Below are 21,710 nucleotides of genomic sequence, written 5' to 3' on the forward strand. Positions count from 1 at the left end.
AGTAGTAAACATTAAGATTCACAATAACATCCAGAGAGATTTTTACCATCTCTGGTGACAGTTATGCAGGTGTTTCGTTAGAAAATCCTTGTATAGCCGGCTTTTATTTTAACATTTCCACAGCGGCAGTCAAACAGAAGACACAGGAAGAATGCGTATCCGCCCCTTTCTGAGTTCACGCACCCTCTAGACTACGTCTCCCAGAATTCCTTGCCCGCTGTTCGCGCTGCTGTCGGCGACAGCGCATCGCGGGAGTCGTAGTTTACGCAGGCCGTGCCAGCTTGTTGCCTGACGTCTGGAGGAGCATTATACATGAGGATCTCTGCAGAGGGAAGTCCATCATAGACATGAAAATAGAGGCCAGGTAATCTTGCTTTTCTTACTAATTATACGAAAACAGACGTCCACGTGGCGTTTACAGTGTATATGGCGAGTGAATACGAAGGTAAAGCGGACTTTGCTGGTTGCGCAGAGGACAGAAACGCCAGCGGTTTATAGCTGCGTTGGTGGTTTTCACGTGAAGCGGCGAAAAGACCCGATTCTGTGGCTTTTTATAGATTCTCAGCACTCCCTTAGTTGCATTTCTGATGGCAGGTATGGTAGTTATTGTGCGAATGTTATATATTGGACCGCATATGCAGAAGCAGCACGGCGTTCACGTATTAAGGCATGAAAAATAAACCGGCCTCTATTATGCCGCAATATTGAGGATGTTCTCATGTTCTGCGGGGATCCCACGTCAACTTTATCTCGATATTAAACCATAAACACATGAATGCATGCCGCAGATTCAATGTAATTATGCAACATGGGCGCTGTTGAGTCATTGTCCAATCAGAGGCCAGATTAATGTGGCAAGGCTACAAAATAACAAAAGACAACGTGGCGTTACACACACCGCGTAACACACACAAGTCACATCTGTTCAACAACACATGTAACAACGAATGTAACAGATGTGTCTGTAGTAGCTTTAGGACTGAATGGAGCTGTCAAAATCACGTGGTCAACCATATGCTGGCATCAGTTTCTGTAGGCTGAAATGAAAGTATTACTTGTCTGCATTGCCTTTAACCCCAAAACACCACAGGTAACCCTTTGAATAGTTTTTAGACTGAACGGTATGATGTTTTTCATAGTTTTTTTTACTAATAAAATGTATAAAAACAGGTAAATGGTACATCATTAAAAACGTTCAGAATATAGATGGGGATAAAACTGTTAAGACCGGTGTTTAAATGTGGATAATTTAAAAAAAATTGACCAGTGCATTAAAAACAACAACGTTTTTGCTTGTAGTGTCTTGCCTGAAATCGAGACCAATCGGGCAAACCTGTCGGGTTTATTTGTAAATCTGTCATTTCTTCTCTTCTAGGTGTGTTTGAGGTTTTGGAAACATGTCCAAGAAAAGGGGCAGGTGAGTAAAAACAGTATAAATGTGGCGTAACAGAATGGCGACGCTATGGTGTTTCGATATGCGACGACGTAGCAGGGACGCCAGTGTTTGTGCAGCATGCAGTAAATTAATTTGAGCCTTTTCTTTTTAAAGATGTAGCGCACCAAAAATGAAAATGAGCTGAAAACGTGCGTCTATGATTCTTCTTCAAAATGGTTTTGAAGAAACGTAGCTTTGCATCACCTGCTCGTCAGTGGATTCTCTTCGGGTGAATGGGTGCCGTCAGAGTCCAGACGGCTGATTAAAAACATAACCCATCGCTCCAGTCCATCAGTTCATGTCTTGTGAAGTGAATAAAAGATTCGTGTGCATTGCTCATGGATTAGTGAGATGTTTTTAACAGCTGTTTGGACTCTGACGGCACCCATTCACCGTAGAGCATCCGTGATGCTAGATTTCTTTTATAAAGCAACAAACTTTAGAGAGCATGCAACCATTCCGGTTGAACCATTACTTTGAATCATTGGCTAATAACTTTAAAGTATACGATTTGTTCGCTATCAGTAAATAGTATTATACACCACATTGCTCTCTGGATATACGTTTCCGTAATCTTAGATTATCAGAGGCTTCGGGTTGATAAGAATATTTCGGAAGATGGCCGGATTATGCTGTGACATTTCCAGGAATGAGTTTTGAGTGTTAGAAATGTTGAACGCAGACAGACGCAGACCGGTAGCAGCGAGTGATTAAACTGAGCTCTGAACTCTTGCGCTCCGCGGAATTAAAGTGAGTTGTGAGAGGCTGGGAGTTTTATTTAAAGGTCAGCCACGTGGGTTTTGTATAATTTGAGAAAGTCGCCGGTCGTTCTTCATCTCATGCGAGTGAGCAGACAGCATTTTCAACATATTTGTTAGCATTTATTTCTATTAGGTGCCTGCGAATCGTATTCTGATCGATAGGTTAATAAAAATATGGGTGGGAGTTGTTTGGGAATTGGTTGGATTGTTACGGATCAGAAGTGAGCCAGGTGGCTGAACAATAAAAGGACTTAATGAAATTATTATGAAGATGAATACATTTATTCAGTGTTTTGGGTCAGTAAGATGCAAAGGGTGCATTTATGTGATCAAAAACAGTAAAAAAACGATAATGCTGTGAAAAATGGTTATGATTTATATATTTTAAAATATGACATATGTTATATATTTTAAAATACATTATGAAATATTTTTACATTTTCTTTAGTGTCACACGATCGCTCCGAAATCATTCTAATATGCTGGTTATTATTGTAATAAATAATGTTGAAATTTTTTTTTTTTTTTTTTTTTTTTTTGAAATTCTGAAAAATAGTTTTTTTTTTAATCACTAAAAAGTTCACCGTTTATTTGAAATATTAAACCTTTGCAACATGATAAGTGACTTTACTGTCACACACATTTGATTGATTATGATGGTACATGTATTAAGTATTTTATTATGATAAAATACACAATGCATGATATCACTATTTATAATTTGAGTTTATTTGCAAAAACAGATAACTTAGTGTTGTTTTGTTATTTTTTTGGTCGCTTTTGGCCTACTCAAAATAACCCAACTGCTGTTTGATTAGTTAGATTAACGCGCAGTGAAATAGTTAAAATTGGATTTGTCCGTTTTTGCAAATTAACTCTTCAATTATCCATATACAATTCTAAAATTATTCATTTGCAATTAATATATGATGTAATTATTATGATTAGTAAACGGGGTGCATTTTTATTTCAATATCACGGCTACTTTTGTTGGGACCGCTAATGCTAATTTTTAATATCACTTTAAACTAACGCACAGCATTTGTTTCTGTTACGTAAAACGCATGCTACTGATATGCTTCAAGAGAGAATGCCGATCGATGAAATCATAGTCGTTAGCTTTGAGCTGTAAAACAATCCTCGATTAGCACTCCGCCAGACTTAATGCGGCCCATTACGTTGCGCTCCGCAGGAAGCGCAGCAGCGGCGAGCTGAGCGACAGTCTCACACCGGATCCCAACAACCTGCTGGGCCGACGGATCCAGCACAGCTGGAGGGAGAAGGGCGCTCTGACCAAGTGGAAGGGCACGGTGCTGGACCGCCTCAGCGTCAACTCCTCTCTCTTCATGGTCAAGTACGACGGCTTCGACTGCGTCTACGGCATCGAGCTCTTTAAGGACGAGCGAGTCTCTAACCTGCAGGTTCTCACCGAGAAAGTGGGTGAGTGGGTGGAACAGGAAACGAGCCAGAGGCAGGAAGTTGCACGTGTGCAAAGATGAGCGCTAGTATTTATAGTGCATGAATTTAGTTTGATGTGATGCTAAACATTGCGTATGAATGCGTATGGAATACCACAATGTAATGAATTAATTGTGTGTCCCAGTAATGGCATGAAGCTAGTTTTTTTTCAGCGAGGTTGCAATCTTTTGGTTAATCGCCCAAAAGATAAAGAGTTGCATGGCTAAAAATGTATTTAAAAATTATACCGGTGTACAACGATATCCATTTTTTTCATGCATGATCGGGTGCTAACCACATTTTCTTTTGATGGTGAGAGGAAATGCTGCAGTATATCGATACAAAGAGTGAATATTTGACTAAATTTCCCACTAAATAGTGACTAAACATGGCCCACTGATACACGTCTCATTTCTAATCGCATGCATCTACACTAAAGAGCGGCTGTGCTGTGTTTTTTGCCTTTTTAAACATCACAGGTCTATACTATCACTTTTGAACAATTTAAAGGGTTAGTTCACCCATAAGTGAAAATCAGCCCGTCTTTTTCTCACCTTTGAAGCGTTCTCGGTGCACGTGACTTTCTTCTTTCAGACGAATCCATTCAGAATTATATAAAAAAAAATTGTCCGGACCCCTCTGAGCCTTTCCATGGAAGTAAGCGGGCGTTTGTTGTCAGTTCAGAAGATGAAAAAAAACCCATGTACGTCCATAATAAAATGCCTACATCCATGCATTTTTGTAAATATCCATATTTCAAACATACTAAACAGTTGGTAAGAGGAAGACGTGATGACGTAGGAGAAAACCAGTCTCCTCTCGGCTTGTATCGAAATCCTCCGACGTGTTTCTTTCCAAACCCTCGTTTCGTGTTTCTAATTCATGACTGGCGTTTTGTTTTGTTCCCTTTCTTTCGCTCGTCACTAATTACGCAACACAACTGCTTCTGCTTGCCCAAGTCAGCAGAAGCGAGAAAAAGTTTATTACACTTAATAAATATAGATATTTATTCGCAATAGGGGGCCTTTATTCACCCTCAGAACCATCTCTGGGACAATTTATAAGGGATACGCGTACCGTATTTCACGTCTTCAGAAGCGTATACGGCAAACACCCGTTCGGTCCAATGGAGAGGCTCGTTTTTAATGTAACTTTCGATTAGATTCGTCTGAAAGAAGAAAGTCACATACACTAAGGATGCTTCAAAAGTTAGTAAAAACAGGCTAATTTTCTCTTTTTTGGGTGAACTAACCCTATAGATTGTTTAAAAGGGACAGCGTAGATCTATAATGTATCTATAAAATGTTTCTTTTTCAAATAAATGCAAACGGCTGTTTTTAACACCGATGATAATCAGAAGTGCTTCTTGGGGATGATTCGGTTTTTTGCGTGTTTGTGAATTTTGCTCATGCTGCAGTGTTTTTTACCTGCACGCAGTGATTTGCACATCCGTTCCCTAGCGATCGTAATACGGTTAGGACAGCCAGAAAAGAAAATAAGCGAGCAGACTGCTAAGGCACACAATAAAACAGACAAAGAAGACATTTGTTTGTTATGTGGGCTTCATCGAGAAAGCCACGAATTTCAGATTGTTTCGGTGCATGTTTAAATGAAGAGCTTTGCTTCGTTTCAAATGTCATATCTTATTTTGCATGGCGAAAGAATCGTTTCTAGTCAGCTGCGTTTAGTTAATGCTACGCCATTTTTGAAATGGTTGAATACTTTTATACAACAAAGGGACAGAAACGATATTTATAAGTTAACTTTTTCAAATAAAGGTTGTTCTGTTCATTAAATAATCCCGAAAAATAAAACACGGTCATTTTTCCACATAAATGTGAAGCGTTGATGATAATGCATTTTTCTTGAGCAGCAAATCTGTATTTTATGATGATTTCTGTAGGACAAAATTCAGATTTGAGCACAGGAATAAATTATATTTTAAAATGTATTAAAATAGAAAATTATAAACTGTAATAATATTTCACAGTATTAGCAGAAGAGACAAAACGTATGCAATTTAATCAGTAATTTTTCATCTCTAAACTATTGTTTGTTATTGTTCTTTTAATACTATGTAAAACACACACACACACCGATCCCAAACTGTATTCGACTTATATCATATTTTAGCTGTACATCCAACCATAGCTTTTTAATACGCACACACACATGTACATATAGTAATTCTGCTGTGTTTCTAAACCCTTCAAAGTGAACAACAAGATCAAGGTTCCTCATGACGCAGAGGAGCTGGTGGGAAAAGCCGTGGAGCATCTGTTTGAGAAGGAGGACGGAGAGAAGAACGAGTGGAGGGGGATGGTCCTGTCCCGAGCGCCCATCATGACCAACTGGTACTACATCACGTATGAGAAGGACCCCGTGCTCTACATGTACCAGCTCTGGGACGACTACAAAGACGGAGACCTCCGGATTTTACCCGAAGCAGGTAAATAAGCTGATGTTTTTATTATAATCCTGCTTGAAGGTTTCTGCCGTCGGTCGTATCTTTAACAAGGTCCGTCTCAGAGATCTTGTATCTTGAATTGAAATGATAAGAAAATAAGAAAACAAAACAAAAAAATAGTGCATGTCTATTTAAAAAAAAAAAAAACTAAAAATTACACAATTGCTAAACATTTAAAATGTTAATGAAAATGTGGAAATATAAAAATAACATTATATTTAAACATAATTTCATATATAATCACAATCATTTAGAAATGTAATGGTATCTCAGTAATACTAAAATAACTATTATTATAATCAGCATATTAGAATGATTTCTGAAGGATCATGTGACACTAAAGATCAATGAAAATTCAGCCTCGATCGCAGCAATAAGTTACATTTGAAAATGTATTATTTGAAATTGTAAAACTATTTTTATATTGCTGTTTTTACTGAAATTTAAACTGAATAGGTGCAGCCTTGTTGAGCAGAAGAACATGCAAAGATTACCAATTTTATTTGAATAAATTATTGGTTTTGTTTGTAGTGTATAAATGAATATTGTTAGTTGAATTAAAGGGAAAGTTTACCCAGAAATGATCATTTCCTGTCTAATTTATATATATATATATATATATATATATATTATTATATATATGATTTTCTTCTTTCAGACAAATCCAATCAGAGTTGTATTAAAATGTCCTAGCTCTTCCCAGGTTGTTCAGAAGCCCGAAAAAGCGCATCCATCCATCATTAAAGCGATCGAATTAATCAAATTAATTGGACGTAGGCATAACGTAAGCTGAAGGAAGAAAACGCAAAACTTTCCGTTTAACGCGAACGAATAAAATGCATGTAAATGTTTGGTTTAAAACAATATAATGTTTAACATAACATTTATTATTTTCCATTCATGGAGTAAACTCATTGACTCCCATCCGCAGAGAACAAGCACCTGCTCCCCGCAGACAGGAAGCCCGGCGAGGAAACGGAGAGCCTCGTGGGTAAGCAGGTGGAGTACGTGACGGATAAAGGGGTGAAGAGAACAGGCCTCGTCATCTACCAAGTTCCCGCCAAGCCGTCCGTCTACTACATCAAATACGACGACGATTTCCACATCCACGTGTACGACCTGGTCAAGACCACCTAAACGAAAAAAAAAAACACAGACAAAACAAAGAAACCCGAGACGAACCCACAGCGCTTCACCTCTTCATAGCTTAAGTATCGTCCTCAGCCTCTCGTTGTACAGTCTGCCGTGCCTCGCCGCGAAGGGCTGGCCGTGGAGGTGCTGTGCAAAGCGTCCGTGTACAGGGTTTGTTAGCTTAGGGAGACGATTTTTACAGTTGTCATATCAAAAAAACGGTGTATTTATACATGTGCGTCGGGCGTCATTTGGTATGTTTATATAATCCCATGGAATAGCTTCCGTTCACCCGTTAACCGCGGAGAAAGTCGCGTTTTCGTAATGTACGAATGTTCAAGGTGTTTTGAATTGTAAATAGCACTTGGGGGGGGAGAAAAAAAAGAAAAAAGTCACGTCGGAGACATTCGATTACGAATCGTACGGGCGAGACTCTAACTGACCTATTTATTGAACTAATACGCTTCGTAACCCAGAATTGCTGTTAAAACGTTTGGTATCATGCGACGCGTATTGTGGCATATAGTTGCGTTTCCCCCCCCACATCTGCCGTTGAAGAGGGTTGCCCCGTTTCGTCCCGTGTGAAATAATTAACGCTTTACCGTTTGTTTGGTTGTTAAACAGCAGAGGAGCGCTTGTATCCGAACTACAGCTGCGGTTTTTGAATGTCAAGCATAGCAAAAATGAAAAGGGCCTCCCGTTGATTGTAGAGAAGATCGTTGCAAACCCGTTGCAACAATAAGAGTTTATGTAGCCCGGATTTAGTAGGCCTCGGTTTAGAAAACACAAACCCAATCCAGCAGGCTGGATAGACCTGTTAGACCTCTACAAAACACCGTAACATCTGCCTTACTGTGAAATAAATTGGTCTTAAGTGATTTTTTTTTTTTGGATCAAATTCACTATATTTATGCTCATGTTTTTGTCCCAGCCGAACTGAGCAGAGCTTTATGATTTCATGAGTTTTAATGTCATTTTGATATTTTTTTTTTTGTCGGTTCAACTCATCATTACAGCCCTTTACCGTGATAAAACAGCAGAACAACCGTCTTTTGTGACTCTTTTTGCATCGCTTAGCGCTTTATTGTAAATGCTGTTCATTTCTCCGTGATAATTGGCCACCTGTTCGTGACTTTTTTTGCTTGTAGCATTCGCACTTTATTCTTACAACGTCGTCTGTAGCTCCAAAGTGACGTCGATTAAAGTCAAAATGACTTGTTTCAGCTCTTACCCGATAGGCATCGCTAAAACAAACTAATTGGAAGCAATTTCAGTAATTGTGCAACATATTTATGATATTATGTGTTTTTATTAACCCAACCCCGTATATATTTATAGCAAACTAAATTGATCGCATTAAATATATTATTACTATGTTATTATACTATTATTACTACCTAAAACTGACTCGTATACGGACGTCTTTGGTCATGTAAATGTAATGCATTTAAATGGGGATGTCTTATGTAAATGCCGATCTTTTTCTGCTGTGCTTTGCATGTGTTTTTGGATTTTTTTCTTCAGTACCTTCGCACAGATTCATTGTGTAGTTTTGTTCTGGTTGGATATTCAGTGTCAAAAACACACCTCGCGTTTAATTTATTTTTTGGAAAAATGTATTTTTTTTCCACCTCTGGGCATATTAAATCTTTTGGGCAACCCAGTTTGGGGTCACGGGAAAGTATTGCTCAGTGAAATGCATATTTCTGTAAACGAACTGCTCTGATTTCAGCTGTTCACATGGATTGAGTTTGTGGTCCGTTTGCCATCACACCAGGTGGATCGCTCTCTCTGTATATTCTCCATTGTGCTTTAAAAACACTTGTACTATATTTCTGCTTTCCCTGTAGACGAGAGGTTTGATGATTTCGACATGTTCAGGGTTTCATCCTCAGCAGGATTCTGCGGTTTTTTCCTTTCTCATTACTGTGAACGAGTAATTCTCTCTGGCTTCTTTGTAAATGTGTTTTATCGTGTGTTCTGCGAGCTTCTGCCGGTTCCTCTGGTTCTTCTATTTAATCCGTTCTTTTGCTGCTTTTTACCAAAGTTACGTTTCAGTAGGTGACGTTGAGGAGTGTCGAACTATTCATCCTGTCTGTTTGTGTAATGATGTTATCGTAAATAATAAAAGAGATATTTTTTGCACTGAAAATGTTGTCATGGCACTCTTTTTCCTAATTGTTTTTTTTTTTTTTTCCTAGACACACAGGGATGCACAATGTAAATACATTGTTAAAATGACAAATTTGAAAAAAAAAAAAAAAAATAGAAAAATTAAAGATAATTGAGGCTCTCGCAATTGCGTTTTTTTGGGGTTTGCAAAAAAAAAAAAAAAAAAAAAAAAACCTGAATTGTGAGACATAAATGTGACAATTGTAAGATTACATTCGCAGTTACTTTATTTTATTAATAAATAATTAAAAAAATACATAACAACAAAAAAAAAAAAAAAAAAAAAATGTCAAGAAGGAACTCAATTGTCTGAAACAAGGTCCAAACTGTGAGAAACATTTTTAACTTTTTTTTAATCTCATTTCTTGACGGAAACTTCTGTCGTACCACTGTCGTAACTACAGTTGCTAGCTGTACATGTCGGTTTATTTATGCCGTAAAGCGATCCGCCGCCTTGCAATTTCGTACCCGCTCACCAAACTCAAAGCAAAAAGAAGCCATTCGACAATTTTTCGAAATTAGTTTTTTATAAAAAAAAAAAAAAAAAAAAAAAAAAAAAAAAAAAAAAGTGCAGTTTGGTTTTTTACGCGTAATGCTTTGGAGTTGTTCCCGCTTTTCCTGTTTGTAAAACTCCGCCTTCAGGCTCCTAAAACCTGAACTTTCGGTCATTATCCAGCGCCCTGGACCTCAGGCAGCCTTAAATGGGTGATGAGTCACGGTTTATGACCCTTTCTTTATCAGCAATAAGTTAGGTAAACCACATGCAGTCAGAAGTGGCTCTCATTCACACCCCGAGCTCCTGATCGAGGACAGCAGCGAACATGAAGGGATATTTGGGCTTCTTCCTGCTGATCGCCGTCCTCACGGCTTACACGTGGAGAGATAGGTTTGATCCAGGTCAGGACCACAGCTTCACCTCTGTTTTGCTTATAATCGCTCATTTATTGCTGGTTCTTAATTCGACACGCTAATATAAAACAATGTCACAGTAACCTACTTCGTGGAATCCTTAAAGAGAGATGTTCCTTCAGTTTAGTTATTTGCATGTAAATAAATACTGAATAATAGAAAGGAAAATAAAATCTCTGCATAAGACATGTATTTTTGCAAAGCTTGAAGACCAATTTCGCTTCCAAATTGTAACTAAAGTTTTCCACTAGAACTTTAACCAGCTGAACTCTAACCTTGAAACTGTGGTCAGACTTTTTTTTTTTTTTATTATGCTTGTGTAATTTATGACTTTTTATATGAATGCAATCGTGTCAAAATACGTGTGGAAAAAAAAAAAAAAAAAAAAATTATTTATATATATATATATCTATCTATCTATCTATCTATCTATCTATCTATCTATCTATCTATCTATCTATCTATCTATCTATATATATAATTTTTAATGGAAGCGCAATAAACTTAAACAAACTCACAAGTTATTCATCATTTTGAACTTCACAGCTGTACAGTAAAATTCACTAAAAATGCACTTCATTCATGGATAATGAAAAAATGTGGCCTTTATTATACTGTATTGCACTGAAGTAGTTGCAAGTACAATTAAATGCATTAAATATTTGAAAGTATTTTAGGAACCGAATGAATCAGATACAAACACTTTGTGCATCAAAAACATTAGGCTTTATAGTTAAGATTCAGAACGTTTTGCTCTTTATGGGAGGTTGGTTGGGTTACCTGAAAAGCAGGGAGAGGTCCTGAATTACACAGAGGCCGCTGTGTTCTTGCACAGAGTCGGTTCGAGGGGCCCGGGTGTTGATCACAGGGGCCAGTTCGGGCATCGGGGAGCAGATGGCCTACCATTACGCAAAGTTCGGAGGTCAGATCGTCATCACTGCCAGACGAGAGGATGCTCTGAAAAAGGTCGGTTTTCAAATAACGGTGTATTAATGCTTTGAAAAATAGATTCCTTACGGTGTTTAACTACGAATGAACTTAGTCTGGCTTTTTAGGATTCTGTTTAAGGGAGCAATAAAATGATGTTTATTAGTAAATAAAAGTTAGAAATGTAAAGAAATCGTGTCCCGTGGATGTGCAGGTGGTGCAGAAGTGTTTAAAACTGGGTGCAAAAAAGGCAGCGCATGTGACCGGAGACATGTCTGACCCCGCTGACCCCGAGAGAGTCTTCAGATACGCTGTGGAGAAACTGGGTGAGAAATACCAGTCACAGCGCAAGTGAAATATTCTCCCATGTGGAATAAGATTTTTTGTTTTTGAAAGTCTCAAAGCTGCATTTAAATGTAAAGCAGTAATATTGTGAAATTAATACAATAGCTGTTTTCTATGTGAATATTGTGAAATAATTTGAGTCACATGATCCTACAGAAATCATTCTAAAATGCTGGTTCTTCTGCTTCAGTATTGAAATTTTTTGCTGCTTAATATTTTAGTGGAAACCATGATTTTATACATATTGTAAGCCCCTGACCACCAAATTAGCTCAGGTTATCCACTCAGGAAATACAGCTGGCAGGTTTAAGGTGAAACAGAACTCTGAGGAAAGTCAGAGGAAGGTGTCTACTCACGGCCACACTGCCCTTCTGTGGTTCAGAGGTTCCAGCATTCAGCCTCTGTTCATCTGCCCTTGTCGTCTTCTACTGAAGGCTTCTCCATTCTCTTATGTGGTGGTTCCTGATCGCACCCAACAGCCTGCAGCTGAGGCTCTCTATTAGCGGAGCAAGGATGAACACCTGTGTGGGAGCTATCCTTGGTCCTGATTACCTGGTGACCCCTTTCTTGTGGGGTTCTCCATGGTGCTGAAAGTGCTCAGGCTGCCTTGTGGGGGACCATTACTCTTCCTGGCCACCACAATATATATATATATATATATATATATTATATTATATATATATATATATATATATATATATATTATATATATATATATATATATATATATATTATATATATATATATATATATATATATATATATATATATATATATATATATTATATTATATATATATATATATATATATTATATTATATATATATATATATATATTATATTATATATATATATATATATATATATATATATATATATATATATATATATATATATATATATATATATATATATATATATATATATATATATATTATATTATATATATATATATATATATTATATTATATATATATATATATATTATATATATATATATATATATATATATTATATATATTATATATATTATATATATATATATATATATATATTATATATATATATATATATATATATATATATATATATATATATATATATATATATATATATATATATATATATATATATATATATATATATATATATATATATATATATATATATATATATATATATATATATATATATATATATATATATATATATATATATATATATATATATATATATATATATATATATATATATATATATATATATATATATATATATATATATATATATATTATATTTATTTATTTTATTTTATTTTTTTTTTCAGGATTTTTGGATAAATAGAAAGCATTAAAAGAGCTAAATGTATTTGAAAAAGTCTTTACTGTCACTTTTCAAATATTTAATATGTTTTTGTTAAATAAAAGTAAAAATGTCATACATAAAATATGAAATATTACCTGCCCCAAACATTTGAATGGTATCAACTGTTTTCAGCATTGATAATAACAAAAAAATCAGCAAATCGTTACATTCACAATTTCTGAAGGATCATTAGACACTGAACGCTGAGGTAAAAATCCAGCTTTGCATCACATCAATACATTACAATATCAAAATTTCTTGTAATAATGTTTTACAATATTACCGTTTTTGCTAACGTCTTTCAAAAAGATACATGAAATCATACTTTGATGCTCGTGATTGCCGTCCTGTAGGTGGGCTGGACTTTCTGGTGGTCAATCATGTTGGAAACACCAACGTTGAACTCTGGAACGGAGACTCTGATCACGTCAGGTCAATCATGCAGGTCAAACGCTGGATTTTAGCGCTACGGTGTTGCAATGTGTGGATTTCCCCGCTTTCTTTTCACGCTGATCTCTCACTTGCCCGCAGGTGAATTTTGTGAGTTACGTGCAATTGGCTGCAGCAGCTCTTCCTGTTCTGGAAGCGTCTGGTGGATCCATCATTGTAGTGTCTTCAGTGGCAGGTGAAAAATGAAAACCTTGTTGGACAGTGTTGCGGGTAACGCATTACAAGAGTTATGTAATCAGATTACTTTTTCAAGTAACTGGTAAAGTAACGTTACTTTTTAATTGACTGTGAGAATACAGCGCAGTTCTCGACTAAATGTGGAGGTGCATTAATTCATCAAAACAAAAACATTTAGCTGATTCATGATTCATGAATCAATTCAAAAACTGATTCATGCAAAAAAGGTTTATTCATTGCACTTTTTTGGTGCAAAAAGGCTTTTACGCATGCTATAAATAGAACTTTTTATCTTAAGAACAAACAAACGATCAAGGCCAAAGTAATACAAAAGTAACGTAATGCATAACGTTCCATAAAAAGTAATTAAGTAACGTGATTAGTTACTTTTTAGGGAGTGACGCCATATTGCATTACTTTTACAAGTAACATTTTCTGTTAATATTAATCTAAATTCAGTTTACTGGACAAAAAAATAATACTTTTGACTCATTTCCTCCCTGATTCAGGTAAGATGGCGAGTCCGTTCGTGGCTCCGTACACCGCTACCAAGTTTGCTATTAACGGTTTCTTCGGAGCACTGCAGAGCGAACTGGCCCTCAAGAAGAGCAACATGTCCGTTTCAATCCTCATCCTCGGTCTGATAGACACGGAATCAGCCATGAACAAGATCAGGTTGGTTTTTTTTGTTAAAACATGCTACTGCAGACCGAAATTATGGCTGTTTTTTAAATTTTTTTTAAAAAAAGGAAAACACATAAGCAGTTACACGAGTAAGTATGGTGACACGAAATAAAACACGGCAGTTTTTCACGAGTGCAATTCCATTCATCAACATAGCGGCTGCACTCGGATCTTATCAATCCTTATTTTATCATCTTTTTAAAATGATAAATTAGTGTGTTTCAGTATGCATCTGCACTGATTCGCTCAAAACAGTCATTTGACTCACTCCTGAAGGAATCAGCTATTTTAAAGAATCGTTTGAATGACTCAATTGACTGATTCAATCTTGAGCACTTGCTGGCGGTATTAGGTTTCCCCATCTAAAAGCAGGCATGGTAACATATTTCTATATTCAGTTTTTTTATTCAAAACATTAATAGCATAACATATATGTTAAATGTATGTGTATTATGTAGTCAATTAATGAAGTATTAGACAAAAATCATATCTGTTTACATCTATTTATGAAATATGCATATATTTAAATATATTATTTTAAATAAATAATAACAAAAATAATTATATATATATATAGTGTAAATGTTTGTTCTGTCCAGATCTTTCAAGGACATTTATGCGGACCAAATGCAATCAATGTTTCTATTCTATTACGTGCATCAATCAAGATATTTTTGGGACGCAGTTTATGAACTCCTTTGCAGTTTGTCCTCAGGCTCATTGATGTTGTTACCTTGGTGATCTATTATAGTGGACAGAACAATGCGCTAAACATAACTATCGACACCAAACGCCACTCACCTTCTCCTGGATCATGATTCAAGCATCTTGACACAACCGACCGACCGTAAAGGAACATACTTAGACACTCGAGCACATTCTCGCTTTGTATGAACGTATTCATTTCACTGTCATACACTCAAGGCAAGTTTTTAAATGCATCATTTTATTGATTGGCTGAATATTGTGCAGAGGATACGCCACGATGACCGCCTATCCTGCCAGTGAAGCCGCTCTGAACATCATCAAAGCCGGGGCGACCCGTCAGAGAGAGGCCTACTACCCCTGGTTCCACTACTTCACCTGCCTGCTCGATAACGTGCCCTTCATGAAGGACATTATGATGTCACGCCTCAGCTCCGTGTATATGGACTGAACCTGACGTAAAACCACTGTATGTCAAAATCAGTTTCAGATTGATCTGGGAATTTGAAAATTAAAGTGCCTCTATTATGGATTTTTGGAAACGAGTGAATAAAAACATCTGGCAAAGTTTCAAATCGAAAAGTTTAGTGTATAAAGTTATCGTCTGTCAAAAGAGACGTTTCTGAATCATCGAAACAAGTGATTTTTTTAAAACGAATCTTAAGCGTTTCATGTTGACATCCACATTAAAACGTTAGCATACCACTTGTTTGGTCTGAATGTAAATGCGTATTCATTTTTCACCACTAGGTGCCGCTTTTGACGCGCTTCGGCACAAATACAGCTTTATTTGGAATTACAGCCTTTATAAGATGAAAACGAGACCGGTCAGTGCAGAAGAAGTTGGAAAAATTAATCCTTAAATGAATCGTTTGGGAGTCTTGAGCAAGTAAGGTAAAAATAAAAGCATATAGATGCATTGGGTTGACATGCATTGTGTATATATATATATATATATATATATATATATATATATATATATATATATATATATATATATATATATATATATATATAAGACAATGCATGTCAACCTGTTGGGGCAAAATATGAACCTTCCATAACCCATAAATAGGGACACTTTAAGCAGGTCAGAAATTATGCAAAAAGGGCAGATTGCTTTACGGCTGTAACACTCGTGTGTAATTTTTCTTTGTGCATTATGCATATGCGTTCATTTTGATAAATTGTTTTATGCACACTTGAGGCAATTTGAGATAATAATAGCCAGTGGATCGCTGTAGTTTTTCGTCAGTGGTTTTTATTAAAATATTATATTTACACCCCGATTTAAAAACCCACGCGCGTGACGCAAACAATTGATTCTAAAATCAGTCGCAGAACAATTAACATTCTGCACAAGACGCTATTAATCACGCTCGGAGAATCATTTCAGAATATTTCTCAACAACTCTGAAAAAGACTTTTAAGAGCCTGCGCTTAATTATTAAAATGTTTATGCATTTATTTGTCTGCCATTGTTTAATTAATTTTTGAACTCCACCAAGACGCTGTGCCTTTGGGATTCGAACTCGCAAATATACGTAATGTTTAATTAATTAAATTCAATTAATTAAACGCCACACCGGTTTGTGATCCGCAGTCTTGATTTAAAAAAAAAAAAACCATGTTGAAATATTAACGTCAGACGTGGGATTTGCAAAACTTTCCCGGAATGAACAATGCTCTCTTTCCCCCGTGTGGTTCTTATTTTTTTTTTTTCTCCCAAAAAGAGGAATATAATTGGAGACCCAGTCGGTTTCCCTTGAGCGCTGCGGGACTCACTGAAGGATGTTAAATCTGAAATTAAACTGTTGTTCCTCTGGTTATTGTGACTCACGGAGACATTCATTTCCATTTGTAACAGTCGTCTGTAATTAAATATTTGAAACTCTCCAACCATTAATTGCTTTTTCTGGTGGAGTTGTGCCATTGTTAAAGTTTCGAAAGCGTAACCGGGATACAAACACTACACGTGTCGAGTCACACGGGTCATGCTGGTTAAAGAACGGGTCCAAATCATCAAGAGACCATGTGTTGCGTTGTCGGTGTCTGTCAGAAATGGATTCATTCATCTGCGCTGTGAAATTGGATAAATGCGTATGACAGTTTCAGGTTCACCTGAACCTGATGTTGAGTTCGAGCCCATGTCGTGAGTCGACGTGCAGTGCTTAGCCCTTGTTCTGTGAAATTAAATGCAATAAAAAGAAGTATACTATAAAATATATAAATAATAAAAATTAAAAAGCAAATGATAATACCACCACATCAATGATTCTGTCATACTCTCAAAATTATAAATTAGAAAAAATTTACGCGTACATTCAAATATGAATTACTGCATATTGCTGTATGCATAAATATAAATAGCGCTGTCGAATAGTTCAATAATTCAAAATAAGGGTTAAATGTGTGTATATATAAAAATACTTGCAGTCCATATATTCTTAAAACGTTTACGTTATTACGTCTTTTATATAAATACATTTAATATACAAGCATCATTTATTTTTCTTAATTATTTTTAAGTATTTATACACTCTAAATATACGCATATGCAAACAAAAACTTTTATTTTGGATGGGATTAATCGTCCGACAGCAATAAAAATGGAAACTGCTCGTGTGAGATATAAAAATCAAAAAAATCTGTAATTAAATATTTACAAGCAATGCATTGCTTGCAAAAAAAAAAAGAAGTAAAAATATATGGCTACTTTTAAACGGCTATAAATACAGAAGGCACCGTCCAGCTGATCTTGGACATCTCCGCTTCAGGCTTTAATGAGCTCTTGAGAGAGCTTTATCTCCCTGCGCTCCACAACTGCACCGGCCCGTTTCCATGGTGACCAGCTCATGCACAACGCTTCTTTGTGCCAAGTGTGATGAGAATAAATCCCAAATCAGCAACTCGGCCTTTACAAGCCTTTCGGACGTATTGCGTTTATTATTAGAGATGATAAACCAAACGAACAAAGCTAATGAGAAAAAGGCCCAAAATGCATTGCAATCGTTCGTTAAATGCAAAATATGGAAACAGGAGTGGTTTGCTTAGAGATGCGCGAAGAAACTTCGTAAGCAGGTGATTTATATTCGACAGAATGAAAACGAGAGATTATATAGAATATTTCAAAATGAAATAATAAAAGCATCGAATGTTAAATAGGCGGAAAATACAATGACCAGAAAACACTAAAAAAAAAGCAAAGACGCTGACCAAAATAAATAAATAACAAAACAAAAAGCAAGTCAAATTATCAACCAATATATAAAATAAATAAAACAACAAAATATGTATTAGAGGCATGCAGATACAGACACTGAATCTATCACTAGAGCATATTTAAGTGTGATTAAACTATATCAAAATATGCACAGATGTAACATTAAACTGTACGTTCAACCACACAGTGGCACTATAGGGTAAGAGATTCTTGACCAATGGAAATCAATGGCTTGGAAATTATATTTTTTACCCCCGTCACCCCTGGCATTTCTTGCTCAAGGACACGTCAAAATTTACATCCGGAGATATTTTTAGGCAGAACCGAGGCGGTGCGATTCATTTCTGTGAATGCGGTCTTCCTCTGAGATTCATGACACTAATTTAACGTCAGCCGAAATGTATCTAGATCTCGTAAATCACCGCGGTACTCGCCTGCCGCGTAAACTTTTCAGAGATCACAGCTAAGATGGGTTAAAAACCAATCCGTGCGCGTATTAACATTTACTATCGCTGGTTAGATACCTGGAGGTCACGACCTCAGGCTAATGTCCCCGATGAAGAGATCGCGACCAGATCAATGTCTCATTTTAACAATCTCTTTACAAATGACGGAGAGAATAGCAAGAGGGCATCGATTTTTCTCGTCTTCTTCTTCACGGAGAAATTCATTCCGATGTAACGGGCCGTTGGCGAGACGTATGCGGAGCGCCGCCGTGACGGGATGTTTGCGGGAGAGCCGTCCAAACCAAAGTTTTTTGTTGATTAAAATCTGATCGGGGACGGGGCGGCGACGGCAGAGACTCAGCGCTTTGGTTTGCAGAGCTCAGCAAAACGAATCCAGCGGATTATTCCCAAATAATAGCGCGTGCGGGCCCAAATTTTCAGCTTTAACCCCGTGATGCTCCTCGTGAAGAAACCTGAATACCAAATTAAAAAAATAAACAAGCTGAATAAAATCGAAATGTTTCCAAATTTTAAATAGTAAATATATAGTTTCATTCTAAAGCTGTGTGAATATAAAATGCACAAATCTAAAAAAAGTTGAGCTTTCGGTAAAACTGCGTTTTGCGCGAACAGCACAAAATATTTCCCCTGGACGAAGAAATATTCTTTATTCTTTCCATCCTTTTCCAATCCCGTATCATTTTTGACCACGGCAGTTACCAAAATCGTCCGTGACTGTTTTGCACTAACAGAGCAAATGCCAAGAAAACTGCATTTAAAAAAATAATAAAAAATTAAAACGTTAGGTGCATTGCTTCCTTCACCTTGAATAAATCACAGTTTATGAATATAGATGTATCTGTGCGATCTTCAACTAAAAGCGATGTATGATTGCAGTTTTGTTTAATAATGCATAAAAAAATACACGAAGCAAAGCACATTTTATATTACTATGGAATAGCTGTGACTCCGGCCTTAACAGATGCGCGATTAATAAACATAAAGGGGGTTAAATTCGCCGTGTGGGTTTAAGATGAAGCGTTTATCATTCGCGTCGCTGATGCAAACCGACGTACTCGCCTAAAAATAAAAAATCAATGAAATATCACATTAAATGCTCGTCCGCATTACAGTGTTTGCGCATTAAAAACAAGAAGTGTACCTGCTGAGAGGTTTGAATGGTTTCCTCCACAGATGCAGGCGTTAAAACGATTACCTGTAGTGTGTTTTGGGCCAAATCCAATTATGATTTAGTGGTTTTAACCAGAAATGACCGGCACAGGGAGCATTACAGTTCCCAAACATTGGTGTATTTCTTCAACGGTGACTTGCTTTGTACAGCACTGCAGTAAAAAAACACATTTTACAATTACTAGACACGCAATCTTTTAGTAAAGCCAATGCGTCTCTCGATTTGAACCACATTTCAACGACACCGTCGAAGAAACTACGAATAAGCGATAAGCTAACATTTTCTCAATAACAGCTACGCTAACGTTTAGATGAACAGGCTAAATGGGAAAGACGGTTTAACTTTGAAACCAGCATACGGATTAAAACGAGGCGGCCATGTTTAGCGTTTACCGCGCATGCTAGCTAGCCGCGACGCACCCGTGCTAATCATGTAGGCTAGTTCAACAGACTAAACTCGTGACGCTCTCTTAATAAAGCCAACTTTTAAACTCAGTAGGTAAGAAGCGTTTCTCCTCGAAACGGAAGCGTGCGTCGAGTTTGGCGACAAACACCTGTGAAGCAACGCTGTGCTTTTAAGCGCCGGTTTACCTTGAATAAAGAGCGATCCGGCGGAGTTCGTCTTTGAACCTCAGATGCGTTTTACTCCAGAGACGGGATTTATAAGGACGAGGCAGACGCCGCGCTTGTCCTTCACGCTTCAACGCAATCAATCTGTCCGTTTATCGCTCTCCCGTCGTATTTCGTCTCATATCGCTCACAGCCCGCTGCCCTCAAACTTTTAACTCGCGGCAAGACTTTCACCTTCTGCTAAAAAAAAAAGCTCGCGATCGTCTCACAGACGGTCACATTAAGACAGTTCATTACGAGAATCCTAATTCATAATCTGTGACCCTGAGAGAGTTCAAATGAGACGAGAGTGAGATTGATTCTCATTAACCGACGGTAATAAAGATGAACTGATGCCTTCAGTCATCCGCCACATCAGTCCCTTCATTATAATTGGAAATTTATTGAAGAAGCCACTGAGTCACTGTCTTTTGATATCTGCTACATTCAAAGGAAAGGGGAAAACTTTATTTCATTGACTAAAAGTGTTGATGTAACTTTGTCCTTGCAGTTGACATCTCTCATTTATTCTCTTTTGGTTGAACCCAAAAAAAGCCTAGGATAGCTTGCGTTGTGTTTAAAGCCTGTAGGACTTTCTTGAAAAAAGATCTTTTGTATGTCCAAGCTGTTTGGAACACAATGAAGGTGGAAAATTAATTATGAATATGCAATGAAACATAACCATTTAAACTGATACATTCTAAAAAACTATTTAAACTGTTACATTCTAAAAATTCAAACATAATTCTACTATTAAAAAAAAAAAAAAATATATATATATATATATATATATATATATATATATATATATATATATATATATTTTTAATATAGTTATATACTTTTTTTATTAATATTTTAAATTATATTTTAACTTGTGATTTTGCCTTTAATAAAAACTGAACAAATATAGTCTATTTTACTTGTTTCCTTTGCAGTTTCAGGTCAACTAAAACTAAAAAACATTAGAAATGTTTAAAGCTTAATTTAAAACATATTTATTTATTTTATTTTAATATCACGGTTAACTTAATTTAAAAAAAAAAAAAACCTATTAAAATTTAACGTGGATTATTGTGTGCATGAAAATTGTGAAAAAAAATAGTTTAAAAAGAGAATTGTATTATTAAACACACTGTAAAAATGATCTTTCGAATTGTAAATAAAACGCGTGATGTATTACTTGCTGTTTCTTTGTTTCAGTGAAGTATCATTTATTTTTACCAACGCATTTGTAAAAATAGGCTAGTAATAT

General features: G+C 36.2%; 2 protein-coding genes and 1 long non-coding RNA gene across 3 annotated transcripts; 2 read left to right on the forward strand and 1 right to left on the reverse strand.

Moving 5' to 3' along the window:
- The first annotated feature begins 240 nt into the window (after positions 1-240).
- zmp:0000000521 (spindlin-W) lies at positions 241-9,404 on the forward strand. Its single transcript, XM_043233528.1, has 5 exons — positions 241-364; positions 1,376-1,417; positions 3,389-3,636; positions 5,870-6,103; positions 7,053-9,404. The coding sequence occupies exons 2-5, from the start codon at positions 1,398-1,400 to the stop codon at positions 7,256-7,258; spliced, it is 708 nt and encodes a 235-aa protein (XP_043089463.1). The 5' UTR covers positions 241-364; positions 1,376-1,397; the 3' UTR covers positions 7,259-9,404.
- Positions 9,405-10,117: 713 nt separating this feature from the next.
- On the forward strand, positions 10,118-15,691 carry hsd11b1lb (hydroxysteroid (11-beta) dehydrogenase 1-like b). Its single transcript, XM_043233544.1, has 7 exons — positions 10,118-10,321; positions 11,169-11,299; positions 11,475-11,586; positions 13,324-13,415; positions 13,502-13,595; positions 14,107-14,272; positions 15,254-15,691. Exons 1-7 carry the CDS (start codon positions 10,246-10,248, stop codon positions 15,435-15,437), a joined length of 855 nt encoding a protein of 284 aa, XP_043089479.1. The 5' UTR covers positions 10,118-10,245; the 3' UTR covers positions 15,438-15,691.
- Positions 15,692-15,965: 274 nt separating this feature from the next.
- On the reverse strand, positions 15,966-21,186 carry LOC122335696. The gene is made up of 2 exons (XR_006249001.1): positions 19,818-21,186; positions 15,966-19,128 (listed from the first exon to the last, which is right to left on the reverse strand). It is a non-coding gene; the product is annotated as an uncharacterized LOC122335696 (long non-coding RNA).
- Positions 21,187-21,710: the final 524 nt, after the last annotated feature.

Source organism: Puntigrus tetrazona, unplaced genomic scaffold (assembly GCF_018831695.1).
Source record: "Puntigrus tetrazona isolate hp1 unplaced genomic scaffold, ASM1883169v1 S000000846, whole genome shotgun sequence".
In the NCBI taxonomy this organism is placed as follows: domain Eukaryota; kingdom Metazoa; phylum Chordata; class Actinopteri; order Cypriniformes; family Cyprinidae; genus Puntigrus; species Puntigrus tetrazona.